Source organism: Eublepharis macularius, chromosome 3 (assembly GCF_028583425.1).
Source record: "Eublepharis macularius isolate TG4126 chromosome 3, MPM_Emac_v1.0, whole genome shotgun sequence".
Classification (NCBI taxonomy): Eukaryota; Metazoa; Chordata; class Lepidosauria; order Squamata; family Eublepharidae; genus Eublepharis; species Eublepharis macularius.
Window position 1 is genome coordinate 67824441 of NC_072792.1, and position 19836 is coordinate 67844276.

Below are 19836 nucleotides of genomic sequence, written 5' to 3' on the forward strand. Positions count from 1 at the left end.
GTGCAGTTTAGTTGATTTAAATGTCAGTTTAAATTATGCTTTGTTATCAGCTTTTATGCAAGATCAACAGCACTTTAAAAGAGCAGGTTCCTTTTTAATTTAAGTGTTAAAGTAGAGAGGCCTCAAATGTAAAAGATAAAGAAATAGAAGTGTCAAGTAAGCATAGACCAAAGCATAGATCAAAGGTGCTTTTATTCTTTTGCTAGTCTTGATAGCCTGCACATTTTGAATGCCACTGAAGTGCATTCAAAAGCCTATCACCACCATGAGATATGGGATGGACCAAGAGAGCCTTTCTCTGAAGTGCTATTGGAAGGATATTCACAAGTACATTTTTAGGTAGTTGAGAGGGTGGTTCTTTCCTTGGAGTGCATGATGAAGTTTCTTCTTTACCAATCTAGAATGGTTCTTGTCCTCTAGATCTTAGAGGGAACTAGAGCTCAAGAAGTGCCTTGTGGTGGTGGGACATCATTCAAGATGGTTGTTGTGGATTTTCCGGGCTGTATAGCCGTCGTCTTGGCATTGTAGTTCCTGACGTTTTGCCAGCAGCTGTGACTGGCATCTTCAGAGGTGTGGCACCAAAAGACAGAGATCTCTCAGTGTCACAGTAACACTGAGAGACCTCTGTCTTTTGGTGCCACACCTCTGAAGATGCCAGCCACAGCTGCTGGCGAAACGTCAGGAACTACAATGCCAAGACCATGGCTATACAGCCCGGAAAATCCACAACAACCATCGTTCTCCGGCCGTGAAAGCCTTCGACAATATATCATTCAAGATGTTAGGCTAACCATTAGAACCTGTCCTGTTCTAGCCTGGCTGGGGCAGTGAGCATTAAACAAGTTCTTACAGGTACTGAGCTTCAGTTATAATCCCCCAATAGCATATAGTCGGTAGCAAAACCCAATAATAATATCAGAGTACAGAGCACAGTCAAAGTTTCAGGGAATTTAAACAAGTAGAACTCAGCTAAAAGTTTCACATTATGTTGCTCTTGAACGGTCTTAAATTGTGCCCTCTGTCTGAGGATAACATGTCAGGACTATCAAGTAGTCTTTCTGGATTCATAACTTACTCTCCTTGGGGAGTAAGTTATGAATCCTCAGACTCACGAATCCTTGGATTTTGAATCCTCAGATTCAAAACTTACTCTCCTTGGAGGTCTTCAAGGTGCTCCACAGAGAATACACTGGCACAGTGTTTCCATGGGCAGAAAGATTTCTTCCTGCAGAAAGCAGCTTTCTCATGTCCCCACTCCTGCTGCAGCCTCCAAGCTCTTTCTGCCCCCCCCCCAAGAAAGAGTTTTGGGTGGCATTTGGAGTTTCAGTGGGAGGGGTGTCAAAAAGTTGCTCAGCAAACAGACATCCTTTCACCATGGAAATGCTCTGCTGAATCGAAGCCAACATCTGAAAAGTCACTAATAGAGAGGTTCACAAGAAAATAGAAAACCCAAGTTCCTTGACAATTCGTTGAAGAAATTTGAATATAGGACACTGTGGACATAAGATGCTAGCACAAAAACAGTCATGTGAAAAAGGACTGATCTACAATCTGAAAGCTGTGATCTCCTCCCAAAATACAAATCTTCACACAAGAGAAATCTTTTGAGAATTATATATTGCATCCTTAAAGATTTTGTAAATGATCACTGTAATAGATTGCTCTGGAGAAAGCCCTGTCAACCTAGCTGTAGATTTTTGCAGTTATACCCTAGAACCTTCTGTTGACTTTCCTGTGGAGAGAGAAGGAATGGCACAATATGAAATAGTGAAAGTCCTGCATGTCACTTAACTTTACAAGATGGCATTCAATGAGAATATTTGCACGACCCGATGCTGATTGCATTAATCAGAGTTCTCCATTGCTTTGATGAAGTCCTCCCATTGTGTTTTAATGTCTACTGAATATGTTAATGTGTACCTTTTCAGTGTTCATTACTGCATTTCTGCTAACAAAAAAAGACTAAACATTGAAATAGTTCAGACAAAGGCTGTTGGCTGCCTTGTGTGCTTTCTCATAGTATCTGCAGACAGCACTGAAGGAGTGCCGCTCAGTTCAGTGCTGTTCTGATGTCTAATGTGAGCTTTCTTCAAGTTGTCACCTCTTTAATGAGTAGCTTTGAAACATGTTTATGAAATGCTTCTAAAGGCAGACATGAATTGCTGCTCATCTGCTTTGCTTTCTAAAGGAACTTTAATGAAGTGATAAACAGAACTGTATCCTTGTGTAATGCAAAATCATAACTTTCTGGAAGTTATGATGCCCTCGCAGAATGCTCTTGACAGGTTGGATGCAAAAGACTGAGCTTCAAAATATAGTTCATGTCATGTGTACTCACTGGATTGCAAGTCAATAGTAAATTATCCTAAATGGAGTTATACCTGCTAAATTGATTTTAATGGGCTTCAAAGGGCATACCTCTGCTTTGGAACACACTGTGTAAGTCAGAGGACCAGGCAGAATATCCAACAGATGTTTTTTAGAATATTCAAAGGAAGAAGTATTTGTAACATTTGAAAACAAACTTGTACACAGAGACCTAAGACTCCATTTGTCTAAAATTACTGGAGGAACCAACATTAAGTGCAAGTGGGAGAAAACATTAGGCACAAGTATTAACGATTTGGGCTAGAAAATATTCTTTTTATCACAGGTCCAGTCAATGAGAGGAAATTATCAGAATATATTTTTGTGCCACTTAACCCCGCACATATTTAATAGGATATATATATATATATGTCGTAAATATAAATTTTAGAAGTGGAGTCAAATCTCAGCAGTTTTCTTAGAGTTGTCCTGTTGTTCAATAATACTTGAAGAAATTTATTTGATATATCAATGGAATTACAGGAATGAAATTACCTAAGAACACTGTTACTTCTTATTAACAAATTTGTTAAGACTTCCCCCTATTGTATGGTTTTAGATTTTTTAACTGTCATGAAAACAATTTTCGCAAGAAGTGGTGAAATTCTCAAACTCTAAGCATATGCTAAATACATTGTGACTGAAAATGTGAGATGAATATTATCATTTTGTCTTGCACTTTATTTACAATTCTAATTTTAAAAGAAATTTAAAAGGTTTCCTCCTCCTCCCTTCCTGGAGTTTTCTCCAGAAAAACTTCATCCATTAGAGCAAGGCTCCTCCTGAGTCCTCACTTAGCAGAAGGGAGTGATAGGATCCAACCCTACGTCATGATCTCCAAATCCACCAAAAGGTGGGGTTGTAAATCCAGTCTCTTTGACAAAATTCTAATTAGCTGTTTTCCATAACTTGCCTTAGTACATAGAGTTAGTTCACACACACATTATTTTAAGAGGTGAAGTGATGCTAAAGTCACCTTACACTGGCTACTCTCAAAATATTGTGTATGTCCAAACAAACAAAAGTCTTAGTTAAGATTAAGAATTCAATATTTCTGTGTCAAGATTCCATGTGAAGATATTGTGAGTCCATCTCAGCATTATGTAGTAATTTGAATATGACTGGACAGTTGTGAGAACTTGTGCTGATGTTGGAAAACAAGTGGGAAATTACAGATAGTTTACTCCATGTATAGATTATTTCCCCCTCCCTTAAATATGAAACTATATTTCTGGCTCATTTTTCTGCAACCATTTCTGCAGCCATTTTTATTTGTGGTAGACTTTGTAATATGTTGATAGTGTGGTTTTAGACATATGCAAAGGCCACATTTTAAAAATAATTAATTGATATGAAAGACCTTGGTTTGGGGTTTGACACACAGTTTATCATATTTTGAATTAATCTGATTTTAAAAACTTATGTTCAGCTTTTTTTGGGTTACATTTTCATCCTTGCCTTATTTCTTTCCACATCAAAGAAAAGGCAAAGATATTTACAAAATGTTGTGTGAGTATTTTTTTCTTTTAGTTTTTTAAAATCAAAGCTAGAAGCTGAAACAGATGAGATCAATGGCTGTTAACATAACCTGATGTTACACAGTGCTAAAGAAAAAGCATTTCCAAAGGTATCAAAATGAAAAAAAATGCATTTTATATTCATCTAAGCCAATACAAAATGTTTCATTTACAACCAGCTTTAATACAGTTTATGAAATATCCATTCTTCCCAACTGTTAAATTTTGTTTATTCCCTTGAAATTAATCTTTTTTTAAAAAAAATCAGGAGCAATTATTTTTCTGGCAGTTCCAAAAGAATTAAGACACACTGCCAAATCAAGCATATTTACAAATTAGAATCAGAGAATTAGAATTCCTGATTAGAACTAGAGAAAATACAGATTCCAAGGGCATCAGAGAGCAGAGGTTTCTCTTTGCCACCCCAGATGGAAAGAAGAGATAGACACAAGTGTTGGGAACTAATGGGCCATATTTATTTGGCAACAATGTATCATTGAACATATATACAAGGCAAGGGCCTAACTAACGGTACAGGTCAGGCCCTGGAGTCACCCTGGACCTCTGCCCTGACCTGTCTGGGCGAGCCCCGCTGCCCTGGGCACGAGCCATCCACACGCATGGCTGCCCAGGCAAATGGTTCCCCACTCCAAGCCTATAGCACCTCACTGTTATCAAGGAGTTCACCCCCCCGTTTAGCTACGGATCCAAGTGTTACTATAGCCCAGGCAAATGGTTCCCCACTCCAAGCCTATAGCACCTCACTGTTATCAAGGAGTTCACCCCCCCCCCCGTTTAGCTACGGTTCCAAGTGTTACAGCCCTCAAGCTCTGGCAGCTCCTGGAGAAAGTTGAATACCCTTATTTACTTGGGTTCTCAGTCTGGAGGATTTTGCACATGAATGGTCAAACCCAAGGCTTGTACAAACAGATGTTTTATTAACTCGGAGGAGTGTATGCAGATGGCAGGAACAAGTATGCAGATGGCACAAACCAGAGGCATAAAACAACAGCTAGCCTAATCTTTACTATAGCTAACTAAAAACATAAGCTTGCTAACTTGCATTTCTGAAGAGGCTTGAGGTTCATACTCACAAATCCATAAACCATGCCAGGCAGGTAGTCATCTCAGGCCTGACCTGGAGCAAAGTCCCTCACATGCTAACATAGCATGGAATACTTCACCAACATCTCAGTGTGTGTGTGTAGCACAGTTCCGCGTTAACAGCGAGGAGCCATCTTTTCAAAGATTGCCAGCCAATCAGAGGCACCTTGTAATCAGTGTTGCTAGGCTGAGAAGGCATACATGCAGAGCCAAAACTCCCTTGTGTCTCAAGGACACCAGCTCCAGGTACAATTAATTACTGAGCTGCACATTCCACTCCTGGGGTGTCAGGCCAAACTGGGCCTGTACGATTTTAGAAACTTAAACCAATATAGGCAAATGGGCTTACTATGGCTCCGTTGGACAGCCGTATAGCAAGAGGGTTGTACTTGTCTAGGGGATCCACACAGCAGTCTGCCCTCTCAGCTGGCAGCCATAAAGCAGTAACAGTGATCCTGACAGACCACAATTCCCCCCTAAATGGGGATGTGCCAAGGGTGCTCACTGGCCCACTCATTTCTCCCCCTCCTAATCCTGCCACCACTAGGGCCAAGCCTCTGCTTAGGCCCTTGCACCCCAAAGGTGGCCTACTGCCAACCAAAGCCCTTGCAACAGGTTATCTAAGCAGATGTTGCTGCCCTTCACCGATAGGTGAACCCAATCCCCTCTGTAGAGGTCAGCAAATTTGGCCCTTATTTGCGGGTGGGGCAGATAAATCCCTAGCCCATCCTCTAATGCCTTAAATAGGGCTCTACTGGCCTCACGCCTAGCCCTTTGGATCAAAACACTAGGCCATCACTTGCCCATCACTACAAGTCTAAGTGCATCTGCAAAGACTAGAACCAAGGCCATTACCACCCAGGTGAATGACCACACATGAGACAGAGGACTGGACCTCCCCTCAGCCATCAGGCCACTACTTGCATGGGTGGTGCAAGCCTGTGTGAGCCTGAAAGGAAAGGGCCATGCCCTGTGAGCCATGGTCATTACCACACAGTGAATGACCAAAACTTGAGGCAGAGGACCTCACCTACCCTCAAACCATTAGGCAACTACTTGCCTGGCCACTGCAAGCCTGGGTGAGCCTGTAAAGAAAGGGCCATGCCCTGTGAGACAAGGTCCTACCACCCAGTTGAATAACCTGAACATGAGGCGGAGGCCGCACCTCTCCTCCAGCTCACAAGGCCACTTTGCCTATGTGTGCAAGTCTTCATGAGCCTATATCAGAAAGGCCATGTCCTGGATCCAAGGTCATTACAGCACAAGTAAATGACCAGAATGTGAGGCGGCGGACTGCTCCTCCCCAAGCGCACCAAGCCACCTTGTGTGTGCATGCATGTCATCGGGGCTTGTAATGGAAGGGCCGTGCCCTGGAGAAGACCAGCCCATTACCCCCAGGTAGATTACAAGGAGTGAGACAAGGGACCCCACCTCCCACCAAACAGTAGCAGCAGCCTGTCCATCACCAGCCCAGGGGCAAAGTGCAGAGTTGCCAGACCCTTCCTTAAAGGCTTGGGCCATCGCCACACTAACCTTCAGGATCTAACTCCCATGCCGACCATTAACATTGTGCAGCCCCAGAAATCACCTGGGCTTACATCAAACTGAGAGGTTTACTGGCAAACCTAAAGGTGCCTAAGCCACCTGATGGCTGCCACTGGATATGAGGCCAGCCTCTTAACATTCTGCTCACCATTACTGAGGGAATGAAGCACCAGCTCAGCCATAACTCCTACAGCCCAACTTGCACCCCAGCCAGAAACTGCTGGCCAGTTGGTCATCAGTTTACTACATGCTAGGGGCAATGGTGCCTGGTTGCCAAGCAGCCACAGCCCTCCCCACAAGCATATCTCAGAGGAAATCCAAGGGACAAGCTGCACCATTCCATATGCAGGCAAGACCAGGTGTTGCCTTGAAACATAAACATCAGGACCAGTTTCCAGGACCTGTCTCAAAATCCTATTCCACTTGGATGAAAGAGGGTTAGGTATGGGCACCACTGCCTATTCGTCCACGGGAAGAGGGCTGAGGGGTTATCTAGTTCCCTTGCCCACAATCCAACTGCCACAAGGATTGGAAAATTCCAAATATATAAGGTCTATTGTCAGACCTGCATTCTGACTGGTCAACGGGCCACTGCTTAGCCCACCAGTGCCCCTGAACTAAACCCGGAAGCCACTGGGCCCCAAGGTAGTGGAAACTCCAAGGAAACTCCACTTCTAGGTGCCAACACACTGTAGACAAGGCTCGGTGCCCCATCAGCTGCTGTAGCTCCCATAAAGGAGGCCAGCTAGCAGCTGCCTGGCCCAGGTGAGGTAAACCTTCTTAAGTCTCATTTACTTGTCTCTCTCCTCCGGTCAGCCTCATCCTTCTCCTCCCCTTCCTGAAGAAGAGGGTTAACCCCCAACATGCTGCTCCCTTTATGACTCTGTCCCTGGGGGACTGAGTTAAGTAATAACCCAGTGGCTAAACTGCAAAACCCAGAGGCAAGACCCAAGATGATATAACCCAGGAGTTGAATCATGGGAGCCTGGAGACTGCCACGTGACCCCCGGAGCCCCCACAGTCAGGCACGAGGGACCAGTGGACTTACCTACCTTGTCAATGAGGTCCACTGTCACCTCAACATGACCAGATTACCGCAGCATAGGCCAGATCCGCTACCGGCCATCAATTGTGCTAATCTGGTAGAAAGATCAGATCACATCTTAGACTTCTGTGCCCTGAGTGACAGCTTTGCAGAGTTCAGCAGATGCAATAACACAGCATGCCATTAGGTGGCCTGAGTGACAAAAACAGCTCTTTAGGCCCACGAAGCTGCAAAACTGAGCAGGGAAAAGGGAGAGGGATTTAACCAGCCACCACCCTGGGACTGTACATCCTTGCTAAGCCAGTAGAAAAAATGTGTGCAGCAAACCTCCCTTCAGATGACTGCAAGACTCCCTGCCCAGCCTCAGCCGGGCCTTCACTGCTGCTGCTGTTGTAAATAGAGATGGGCACGATCCAAAAAAAATTAACGATCAAGCTGATTGTGGATTGGCGCCAGCGACGATCTTGATTTAACGACCCACACCAAGCATCTCCCATTCCCGATCCGTGGATCGTGGATTGTGGATCGTGGAGGCAAAAGCGGAGGGGCACCCCGCTGTTCCCAGTGATACAGGAACGGTGGGTGATGCTGGCGGCATCTGTGTTTGTGTTTGGCTGTCTGTGTTTGGCCATCAGAGCTGCCTATCAGGGTCTGCAGGGATGAGATTGGAGTGCCCATGGCTACAGAACACCCCCTTCCCCCTCCCTCCCCTAGATGTCTTCTCCCAACTGGTGACTACTTTGCTGCTCCGTGGTTGGAAGGAAGCCTTGCTGATCAAGGAAAGCTGGGTTTCCATTTGGGTTTCCAGGGCGAAAGAAGGAGGGCAAACAGAGCTCAGGCATTCCCCTGGCTCCGTTGCCAGGGGAATAGATTGCTGGCGCCTGAGTGTCTGGATCCCCGATCCGAGCCCGATTGCCCTGATCCAGGCCGCTCCTGATCGCTGGATCGTTGGCTGTGGACAATCACAATCCGCCGGATCCCGATTGCGCAATCGCCATTATCGTCGGTTTTTTTCGATCGTAATGCGGATCGTGCCCATCTCTAGTTGTAAGTACTCTATCCAAATAAAGTGAAACAATGAGCCTAGATAGGCAGGAGGCCTGCAGATGCGGGATCTAACCTTGCTTCAGCCCTCCTGACTGATGGACTCAGATAGCCCAGTATTTCCCTCCTCCCCTTGGCCACTTAATCATCCTCAAAGGATAGGTCTGCAGGGCCACATTGCAGGAGGTCTGTTAGCCGGCTACTTGCCCTTAGAAGGGCTACTACCATTTTTGGGTGGCATGATGGAAATGTACAGTAATGTAATGAAATATACTGTATAATGACTGCTTTTTGAGCTTCAAAGCTCAATAGGAATAAAGCACCCCCAAAATGGCAGCCTAAATACTGTGTAGGCTGCAGAGGCCTCTATAAAATGGCCACCAGTGCCAAGAGGCTAAGCAGGTCACCATGTGACACACTCAAAATGGCAACTCCCAGCACAGGATAAGCTGCAAAGCCCTACCAAAATGGCCACTACTACCAGTAAGCAGGAGGCAAATCAGACCACAAAAAGTCCACACTCAAAATGGCCACCCCTGGAGCTGTGCATATTGTAGATGCCTTCACAACATGGCCACCATTGCCAGGAAGCTAAGCAGACCACCAGGTGCCACTCTCAAAATGGCCACCCTCAGCACAGGATAAACTGCAAAAGCCCCACCAAAATGGCTGCTACTGCCAGTAAGCAAGAGGCATATCAGGCCACATAAATGCCACACTCAAAATGACCACCACTGGAGCTGTGCATAGGGTTGTCAGCCTCCAGGCAGTGGCTGGAGATCTCACAGAATTACAACTGGTCTCCAGGCCACAGAGATCAGTTCATCTGGAGAAAATGGCTACTTTGGGGGTGGACTCTATGGAATTATGCCATGCCAAGGTCCTTTCCTCCCCAAACTCTACTTTCTCCAGGTTTCTCCAGGTTTTACCTCCCAGATCTCCAGGAATTTCCCAACTTGGAGCTGGCAACCCTAGCTATGCATATTGTAGATGCCTTCACAGCACGGCCATCATTGCCAGGAAACTAAGCAGATCACCAGGTGCCACTCTTAAAATGGTCACCCCCAGCACAGGATAAGCTGCAAAAGCCTCACCAAAATGGCTGCTACTGCCAGTAAACAGAAGGCCACTCAGACCACATAAATGCAACACTCAAAATGGCCACCCCGTTGCTATGCATATTGTGGATGCCTCCAAAACATGGCCACCACTGCCAGGAGGCTAAGCAGGCCACTGGGTGCCACTCTCAAAATGGCCACACCCAACTGAATAAACTGCAAAGCCCTCCCACAAAATGGTTCCTGCTGCCTGAAGGTCTTAGGCCGAGGTATTGCTGCTGTAAATACTCCCTCCCAAGTAAGTGTAAAAAGAGGAGAGGGAGGGAAAAGTCTAAACAGGAAAGGGGGATCCTACCAGCATCCACCCTGCTAGGCCAGTAGCAATAATGTATGAAGTAATCCTCCTCTCAGATGGCTGCAATTCACCCCTGCTACCTATAGCAAAGCCCTTGCTGATGCTCTTGGAAGTACTCCCTTCCAACAAAGTGAAAAGCAGTGGTGGGGATCCTAGGTAGGCCAGAGGTCTATAGGGGCTGGGCCTCACCCTGCTTTAGCCCTTTTGACTGATAGACAGCAGGCCCCAAATGTAAATAAGAAAAAAGTCCCTGCCAAACCACTGAGCCTGGCGCTGGGACCTGGCTCCAATCCTGGAGTTTGAAGTAGCAAGCAGGGGAATAGCACAGCTTCTCCAAGGCAGCTACTGCTGCCTAGACCTGAGGGCCTTCAATAAAACCAGCCTCAGAGGAGCTCATCTTGAAGCGTGTTCTGCTCAGGCCAGGCTCAGCAACAGCAGAGGAACAGGGGCAGAGCCACCTTAAAAGGGTCTTGGCTCTGCCCTCTCCTTAATCCCCGATTGGCTGAGAAGTTGTCTGTCAGCTCTTCTTCCTGCAGGGAAGCAAAAGGCAGCCCCAGACTTAAGCAGCTACACTGCTGGCTGGGTGGGCCGAATTCTTCAACCCAACAACTATCATAATTCTTCTTTCAACTTATATTAGAGTAATGGATGTCCTCTTGCATCTCAGCTCCATCTCTGCAAAGATCTTCCTTTCCAGGATTGCGTTTAATCTGTCAATTGTACATAAATTTGAGGGTTGTTTTTAAATGTTTTTAAAAATTCTTAAATGGAGTATTTTTTTAAAAAAAAATACTTTTTGCTGCTTTTCATGTTTCAGTGGTCTGTTCTTTTAATTTTAGGTTTTTTATTTTGCAAAATTGAGAGAAAGAGATGTATGAATGCAAGCCACTTAAAAGGCTTCATTTTGACTTGGGCATAGGACAGAAATTTAAATACTAAAAAAAATAAATATTTGCAGCTGGTCACTATTTCTGACAACTGTTGACAAATCAACTGCCAAATATTTAAAAATCTGACAATAAAAATAAAAAAAATTAAGACATAATTCAGAGACAATTTAGCAGGTTGCGCAGTTCCGTTGAAATCAATAGCCTTTGGGGCAAACTACATTTATGTAGACATTTATACAATACTTTTCTCCCCATTGGGTACCTAAAGTGGCTTCCAACATCATTCTCCCCTCTTCCATTGTACCTTCTCGAGAACAACTCTGTGAGGTAGGCTGTGCTGAGAAATACTAACAAACCCAAGGTCATCCAGCAAGCTTCCATGACGTAGTGGGGTTCTGAATCTGGGCCTTCCACATCCTACTCCAACACTATAAGCACTACACCTAAGTACACTGGCACTCCATTGGTCAAACAAATTATATGAACTGAAATTCTGACAGGGGTTTTTTTTTCCTAATGAAAAGCAGCTTAGAATGCTGCATTTTTTGGGGTGGTGGTATACAAATGAGCAAAGCCATTTCCTTGCCTGCCATTTCCCCATCAAAATCACATGTGCAAATTTCTTCCCTTTCCCTCTAGGGTTCTGGACAGCCCTGTTTACACATTACAGTGAACATACATATATGCTTCATGAAAGAGCCAATGCCTGTAAATGTTAAACTTGAAACCAAAGACCAATGGTTGGACAAATTTTTAGATTCCACAGTCAGCTGTACATGCATTGAATTTAATGAAAAAATTACTCAACATACATATAAAGAAAAATCAAGTGTGCACTGTGTGTGACACGCGTTCACTGTAACAGGTTTAGTTCACAGGGTAAGTATGTAGTACTATATAACCAGTTAAATTTGGCCACATGATTAAATCCATGAGTACAAATGAAGCTCCCAATTGCCTTCAGTATGAATGTGGATGGAAGATGGAATGCATCTCCATTGCTCAGGCAAGGGGCTGATGCTTCCCTGTGCTGGGAGGATTTTTGCCTGGTATCAATGCGTGCAACATTTATGCCCTCATTTGGCTCAAGTCAGCATACATAGTTATGCTTGATTAGTTGACACAAGCAAAGAGTCTTTAAGGCATCAGCAGCTCTGTAGTACCACCACAAATTGCCACAAAGAAGATGCTTCCTTCTTGTCTCCTATGAATCAAAACACTCAGTTAAGCTACACTCTAAGCTAGGAAATCTTAGCCTAGCAGTTGGATATTAGCTAAATAAAAAGCCCATTTACTAAGTAAAGCTAGTTCTTCACAGTAGTTAATGGGATGGCTGGAATTAATATAAGATGTACTTATCATTTTGGTTTGGAAAATGTAGATCTTGCCTCTTGTTGCTGTGTTATTCTTTTCAAAGAGCCAGTCTGGATTATTATTTTATGGATTTTGCCATCTCAGTTTCACAAAAGGAGCCTTTTAGGTGAAACAGCACCCATACTGAAGGGGAAAAAAGAAAACTGAACAATGCCCACTAAGTTGAGAGCCAAGAATGAGGTTGCCCACTAACAGTTTTCCTGAGAAAGAGACTCTCACCTGACTCAGCTTTGGTGGCAGTGCCTAGAAAATGGCATTTCCCAGGAAGACTTTGAAGTTTTGAGTCAACCAGAAGTAGAAGTGCCTGGTGATGGAAAGTAAGGATGGGGGTTCATCCGGATGGAGAATAGTCAAAAGAAGAGCACAGGGAGTGGATGAGGAGGAGCCCTAGGCAGCTTGCTTGGGGAGAATTACACCTGGCTGGAGAGCAGTGTCACTCAGCAGGACAGAAACGGTTTGAAAAAGATGGCATTCAGAACATATATCAGAATCCTGTCAGAACACGTAGAGGGGGCTGTCCCTTGCCATCCATCACTGGTCTCAGAGGGACTCTTGCAGTAGGATGAAAAGATGATGAAGTTCATCTGTCCGAGGCTGGGACACATCCCAGACTTCTAATAGACATTTACATAGTCACAAAATCTCTAGGTGTGACTCTTTACTTTCCAGGTAGATGTGACATTCAAAACAATCCATTAAATCTAGTATTTTGCACAATTTATTTTCACTTGGGCGCTGTTTCAAACAAATGATTCCTCAAAGAAAACTGAGGTAATGTTACCTTGTCGATACTTTACAATCTCAGGAAAACAAAGTCTGAATCATCCCCATAATGCCTGTCCTTAAAAGTAAAGTTGATACTCCACCAGCTAACTCTGTTGTCAGTATTAGTGTCAGTGTCTGAAGGCATTATGACATTTAACCTGGGTCAGTGGGTTAATGACCTGTGTGCCTGACATTTCTGTAGGACTACAGAGTGAACATTTTTTTGAGGCAGCAGTGGAACGACTCACGTCTTGCCTACAGTGAATACCCTGACGACTCCTTGGATTTGGATCCATCTATGTTGGACTCTATTTGGAAACCTGATTTATTCTTCGCCAATGAAAAAGGAGCAAATTTCCATGATGTTACCACAGACAACAAGCTTCTGAGAATTTCCAAGAACGGGAAAGTGCTGTATAGTATCAGGTAAACCTGCTCCTGTATATGTATCTGTTGTGCCTAATTTTTTTGATGTTCTGTGTATAACAGAACATGACCTAATATACTATTTTTGTTTTTTCTTGTTTAATGAGGCCTAAACACAGCAGGGTTGTGGGAAGGGGGATCTGCTTCCTTCACCTTCTAAAATTCATACTGTTCTCAAATTAGATATTAAAGTGGAAAAGTAAAACTCACTAGCTTTGATGAAAAACATAAAAGGTCCAGTAACCCCATACTGATCTACAGCAGTAATTTACACATGCATACATTAGATCTATTCTTGTAATAACTTTTTAGCCCCTCTTAGAGTCTCTCAACACAAGACTTGTGACACGTGATCTTCATGTGTTGGGAGATGCAATGTTAACCGGGAAGCATAGTCTCAGAGCCCTCCATGGCCTCTGATGTGCTGAACTGTCTCCCCTTCCTGAGTCTTCAAAGTTTTAAGCAGCAAGGGTGGCAGGGCAAAGGCTCTGGAAGGGGAGACAGTCTGGCACACCAGATGCAGCAAAGGGCTACGAGAGAATCCATCCCCTCTTGAGCAATCTCTGCCAGCTCTGTCTTTTAAAACTACGCTACCCAGCTAACATTGCATCTCCGGGCACTTGAAAGACACAAACCTGGGCATCTTGTGTAGAGAAACTCTTATTCTTCTGTGAGAGATGAATTTTGATTGCAAAGAGGAAACATGAGTTTAGAATGTCAGAGGAACATCTTAAACAGAGACTTTGTTTCTTTGGTGGAACCTCTGGCTTGATCCTCTCACTCATTCCCACTGGACTTACCAATATTCTACTCAATGGTAAGTCCCACTGACTTCAGTGCTACTGCTTACTTCCATAGAAGTGTACACAGGATTACAATCTTAACATGATTCAGAAGAGCCTAGCCGGTTTCATAGCTTAGGCAACTTATTTATTTATGTATCTTAAAATGTGATGCATAGTAGCATGTGTTAGATGAGGCTGGCTCTGGCTACCATAGTATATGCTATTACAGTACATTTTGATGAGCTTTAATTAATCAAAACACATGCAAACAATCAGAATGGTAAAGAGCCTTAAAGTAGCAATGCAGAAGCATACATTGTACAAATGATCTACACAGCATACATTTCATATGATAGTTAGCACGCTTCATTGGGTAATTAATGGCTTAATACTTGCAATGAGCCGTTGAAGATGAAAAGTCCGCTTAGTGTTAATGGGGAAAATTAATCATAATTTTTAAATTCCTCCCTCTCTGATTCTGTTCCTCTTTCCCTTCTATGAGTTACTTAATTGTTTGGTGAACTGTTTGCAGCTATTATCTGAGACTGCACACATATGTCTGAAGTGTATTAAAGGATTCATGGCTTCCCCCCACAAAGAATTTCTGATTTTCAGTGTAATTCCATTGAGAGCTCACCCCTAAAATAATAACTTTACTACTATTTCTTGAATAATTTATCCTGTCATGAAAGGAATGTATTTCAAGAGTCCATCCATTCTCTTCTTTCAACTCACTTCACCCCCTGAATATCCTCTTGTATATGTAGTCAACAACAACAACAACAAATATATAGGTTCAAAGGCTGTTATTCCAACATGACTGATAATGTAATCAGGCCCATGTATGGTATAAGATAGGGCAAGTAATCCTTTGTTCATTCCTGAATATAGGAAAAGGACACGCATTGTCATGCTTCTTATAATATTGTCTCCCTCTAAAGAGAGAGAAGTAGCCTAAATCAAATCTCCCTCTGCTTCAGTTCCCCCAATGTAAAATGTACATAGCTATCTATACAGGATGATATTATGAGGATAAATGTAATAAGGTTGAAATGGCAATTCTAATGTACACTTACTTGAAAGTAAGCCTCATTGTACAACTTTTGGGTCAACATGCATAGGATTGGACTGTTAGCACATTATGATTGCAAACTATGTGCACTGAACAGGAAGTAAGTCTTTGAATTTAGTGTGGCTTACTAAGCAAATACAAATAGCATCATGATCAGAGATGGGCACAAACAGAAAAGCAAACAAACATGATATTCGTTGTTCGTTGCCATCCATAAACAGGGGCTCACAAACAACCATGAACATGGCCCTGTTCACAAACATGTTCATGGTTGGCTGTTCGTGGGGCCAGCAGGCTCTCCTCCAGCCATCATCCAAGTTTGGTCAAGATCCCTACTGCACCACTCCCAGAAACCTGGGCCAAATCCACATTACTTCTTTTTTTCCGCGTTTTCCCCGCATTCTCCCCGCAATCTTGAGTGCCGGTCACATTACCTCATTAAACAGACGCATTTCATTCGCATTTCTCCCGAATATGTGGTCACAGTTTTTCAACGGGAGTTTCACGGTGGCCGTGAACAGTCCAATGCGCAATTTAGGCGGTTTTTTTAAAAACCACCCCCCCTTCCTGTCTCTCCGGCCGTTCCGAGAGTTCCTATTGGCTGATTCAACTTGCAAGTGCTCCGTAGTCTGCAAAAGACTGTTTTTGACTTCATAGCATTGGATTTATTGATTATGCTGTTTCTGAATCAAATCTGGTAGTTTGAAAAATCATTTTGGGGTGAATCCATCATCAGAACGGACTCGCAAAACTTCCTTTTTAACTGTTTTTTATTTTTTTATTTTATATTACTGTAATATCGAAATTACAGTGACTCAATCATTCAAAATAAAGAAAACAGTCGCTGCTGAGGGCCGCCCCAGCGGCGGGGCTGGAGGCGCTGGGAAGCCGGCGGGCTAATCGCTCGCCTCCTCTCCCACCGGGGTCAAGAAGGTGCCCGGCAGACCGAGTCGAAGCCCGGGCGCAGCTGGAGGCTCCCAGCTCAGAGCGGAGAAGGGACTGGCCGAGGCATCCCCGGCTGAGCCGAACGGCAGGGCTTGCGGGGGCTGCCGGGACAGCAAAGGTGGCTTGGCCCGTGGGCTGGCACATCCGCGGAGGGGGGCTGAAGACGAACAGGGATTTTAAAAACTGCTGCCGAGAGAAGCGGCGGCGGGCCGGGGATGCCAGCCGAGGAGACAGCCGCGTCCCTCCAAGCCTCTCTCTGCAGTGAGCCAGTGCTGCGCTGCCGGGGGGCGAGGATGCGCTGCGCTGCGAGGCGCCCTCTCCACTGTGGGCACTCCGGCTCAGGCGCTCGCCACGCAGAGGCCCAGCTCGCGGGGCGCCTGCCCCTGCGAGGTCGCCCATCAGCGCGGCGGTCCGCGGGAGGGGAGGGGGCACAGCCTTCCCCCCTTGGGGTAAACGGCCCTCTGGCCACCAAGCCGGCTTGACCCCGCAGGCGCTGCCGCTCCAGTCTTGGAGAGGGGGGAAGGGGGAGCGGACGGCTGGGTGGCGTCTCGGCATGCTCCACTCGCACAGACATGCAACCCGCACCTTTCAAACCAGCCTTTCAAACTGCACCTTTCAAACCACCTTTCAAACCAGCCTCTTCATCCAAAGTGACTGACCGGCCTGAACCCGCCCAAAGCTTGGCTTTGTGAAACTTCAGTAAAATTCGAGCACTGAACTGTCCTGCATAGGAAATGCCCACGAAAGCTTCCCGCATGCTTCAAAATGTCCAAAAAAGAAACGGAAGAGCCATCAGTGCTGTCAGTGGGGGAAAGAGAGGCATCATTATCTTCAATGATGTTTCTTTATAACACAAGATCGAAATAACGGAAAAGTGAGCTCAAAAAAATTTTTAAAAAATGGGCGGGGAAAAAAGGTCCCGCCCAAAAAAGCAGTTTTCGAGCGGTCGTGTGACCAGAGGGACGTGCGAGAAAGGCGAATTGGAAGCAGGGATGTGAACGAAGAGAAAAAAATCACGGATTGGAGGCAAACGGAAGATATCCGATAAACATGCGGGTAATGGGTGAATGTGGATTCGACCCTGACCTGAGCAGGCACCAGGAAAGGTACCAATAATAAATAATAGCTTGGCCCCAGAGCCTGTCAGCAGCTCTGGAACTTGAAGGGGTAGATCCCTACCGCACCACTCCCAGAAACCTTACCTGAGCAGGCAGCAGGAAAGGTACCAATAATAAATAATGACTTGGCCCAGAGCCTGGCAGCAGCCCTGGAACTTGAAGAGGTAGATCCCTATCCCACCACACACAAAGAAAATTCAAGCTCCAATGCACTCTCTCTATCAAAATGCCAACAGCAACTGTCTCTAACCCCTCCCCACTGTCTGTAAAATAAGCCAGAGCTAGGAGCTCCCCTCCCCCCTGTTCTTTGCTTCCTTGTAACAAATTTGGAGCTCCACACTTGAAAGGAAGACCTGCCTATCATGCTAATTTGGGCTTAGATTGGGATTTCCAGGGCAACAGCAGGAGTTCAGACAGAGTTCAGACAATCCCTGCCTAAGTTGCCAAGGAAATTGATTGCACGTGCCAGACTGTCTGGCTTGACGAACAGCAATGAACTAGGCTTGCAACAACCACCTGTTTGTTTAGAATGGGGCCTCACAAACAGCTTGTTCGCAAACAGCAGATTGGGCTGTTTGTGGCTTTTTTTTGTTCGTATTGCTGTTCATTTCCATCTCTAGTACAACAGAAGAAAAAGAAGTGAGAGGGGCACAGTTGTAACAGTACTCGTAATTTACATATATTTCACAGTTTTACAAATACAAAATCCACAATCGCTACAATATTAGCGTTCAGAATCCCAGTCAGAATCAATCTTTCTCCACAGTGGGTAAGTATATGGTTCACAAAGATTCAAGCTGTAGCATGATACGTTGTAGGCACTCGGAGCAAGTGGCTATACCAAAGCAACAGCAATACCATTCAGAGTTCCAGTTGAAATCAATCCTAGACCACAATGGGTAAATATACAATTCAAGTTGTGGCGTAACGCGTTGTCAAAAGGACAACGCTCAGAGCAGGTGAGTGGTAAAGTAGATAGATGGCAACGAGTACGAGCCGGCAGTCTTTCTTCGCTCGTTTCAGACCAAAATGTCTTTCTTCAGGCCACCATGTATCAAGAGGAAAATTAATTCAATTCGATCGCCATACCGCATTAGTAGCTCCATAAATTATCATGGAGCTACTAATGCGGTATGGCGATCGAATTGAATTAATTTTCCTCTTGATACATGGTGGCCTGAAGAAAGACATTTTGGTCTGAAACGAGCGAAGAAAGACTGCCGGCTCGTACTCGTTGCCATCTATCTACTTTACCACTCACCTGCTCTGAGCGTTGTCCTTTTGACAACGCGTTACGCCACAACTTGAATTGTATATTTACCCATTGTGGTCTAGGATTGATTTCAACTGGAACTCTGAATGGTATTGCTGTTGCTTTGGTATAGCCACTTGCTCCGAGTGCCTACAACGTATCATGCTACAGCTTGAATCTTTGTGAACCATATACTTACCCACTGTGGTGAAAGATTGATTCTGACTGGGATTCTGAACGCTAATATTGTAGCGATTGTGGATTTTGTATTTGTAAAACTGTGAAATATATGTAAATTACAAGTACTGTTACAACTGTGCCTCTCTCACTTCTTTTTCTTCTGTTGTACTATTTATGTGGAAGTGAAACAACCCCCCCCCCTTTTCCCCTTTATTGCCATTTCCATCTCTAATCAAGATAGGTAAAAGCTCTATACATTATATGTAAAAATTATTCTTATGAATAATTTTTAAAGTTCTCTTAATTCAGTTTCTAAAGTCAGGGCTGGAAATGTCCCACATATCGTTGAACCTTAAAACCATATAGTTTTTTTAGAGTGTGAAATAATTACAATATTTTAATATATTTTTGGCTATTTTCTGTAACGGGAAATTCTTTTTGCAGTAATAACTTATTGACCTATTGTTAGCTTACCTTCAGGAGAAGCAAAGCAACCTAATGGCATAATATTTACTGGATATGATAATGTTTTACTGGCAAATCTCAACAGCAGAACAAGATATAAGAATGTAGAAAGAAGAGTCTAGAACTAGCAACTTGCCATTGCACACAATAAACATGCTGTCACTTAACAAGTGTTGTTATCACCTGTTTACACTCAGAAAGAAACAGAATGCTTCTGTATGCTTGAGTGACATCAGACATATCTTACTCGAGGCAACAATGCAGCTGGGTGCTATCTGGAAAACAGAGTGGATAATTTTCTTGACATTTGTCCATGATGCAAAAGTAATATTTCAGGATGTCATATTAGATTTGCAAAACTGAGAAGCTCGAATGAAAGTTAACCTGAAACAGAGTAAGCATAAATAATGTTTCGTGTTGAATCAAAAGCATATTATCTCTAGTTGTATTTTATTGAGCAGAAATACATCCCTATGGAGATTCAGCATGAAGCATCCCTATTGGCATCTCTGGCCAGAAAGATTTTACT

General features: G+C 44.2%; 1 protein-coding gene across 2 annotated transcripts in view; it reads left to right on the top strand.

The window, feature by feature from the left end:
* The window catches only part of GLRA2 (glycine receptor alpha 2), a 167524-nt gene that overhangs the window by 28050 nt on the left and 119638 nt on the right, over nucleotides 1–19836 (top strand). For both annotated transcript variants that reach the window (XM_054974106.1, XM_054974107.1), the window contains exon 4: nucleotides 13267–13490. In XM_054974106.1, coding sequence (XP_054830081.1) covers nucleotides 13267–13490 — 224 coding nt within the window. The remainder of the gene's footprint in view (nucleotides 1–13266; nucleotides 13491–19836) is intronic.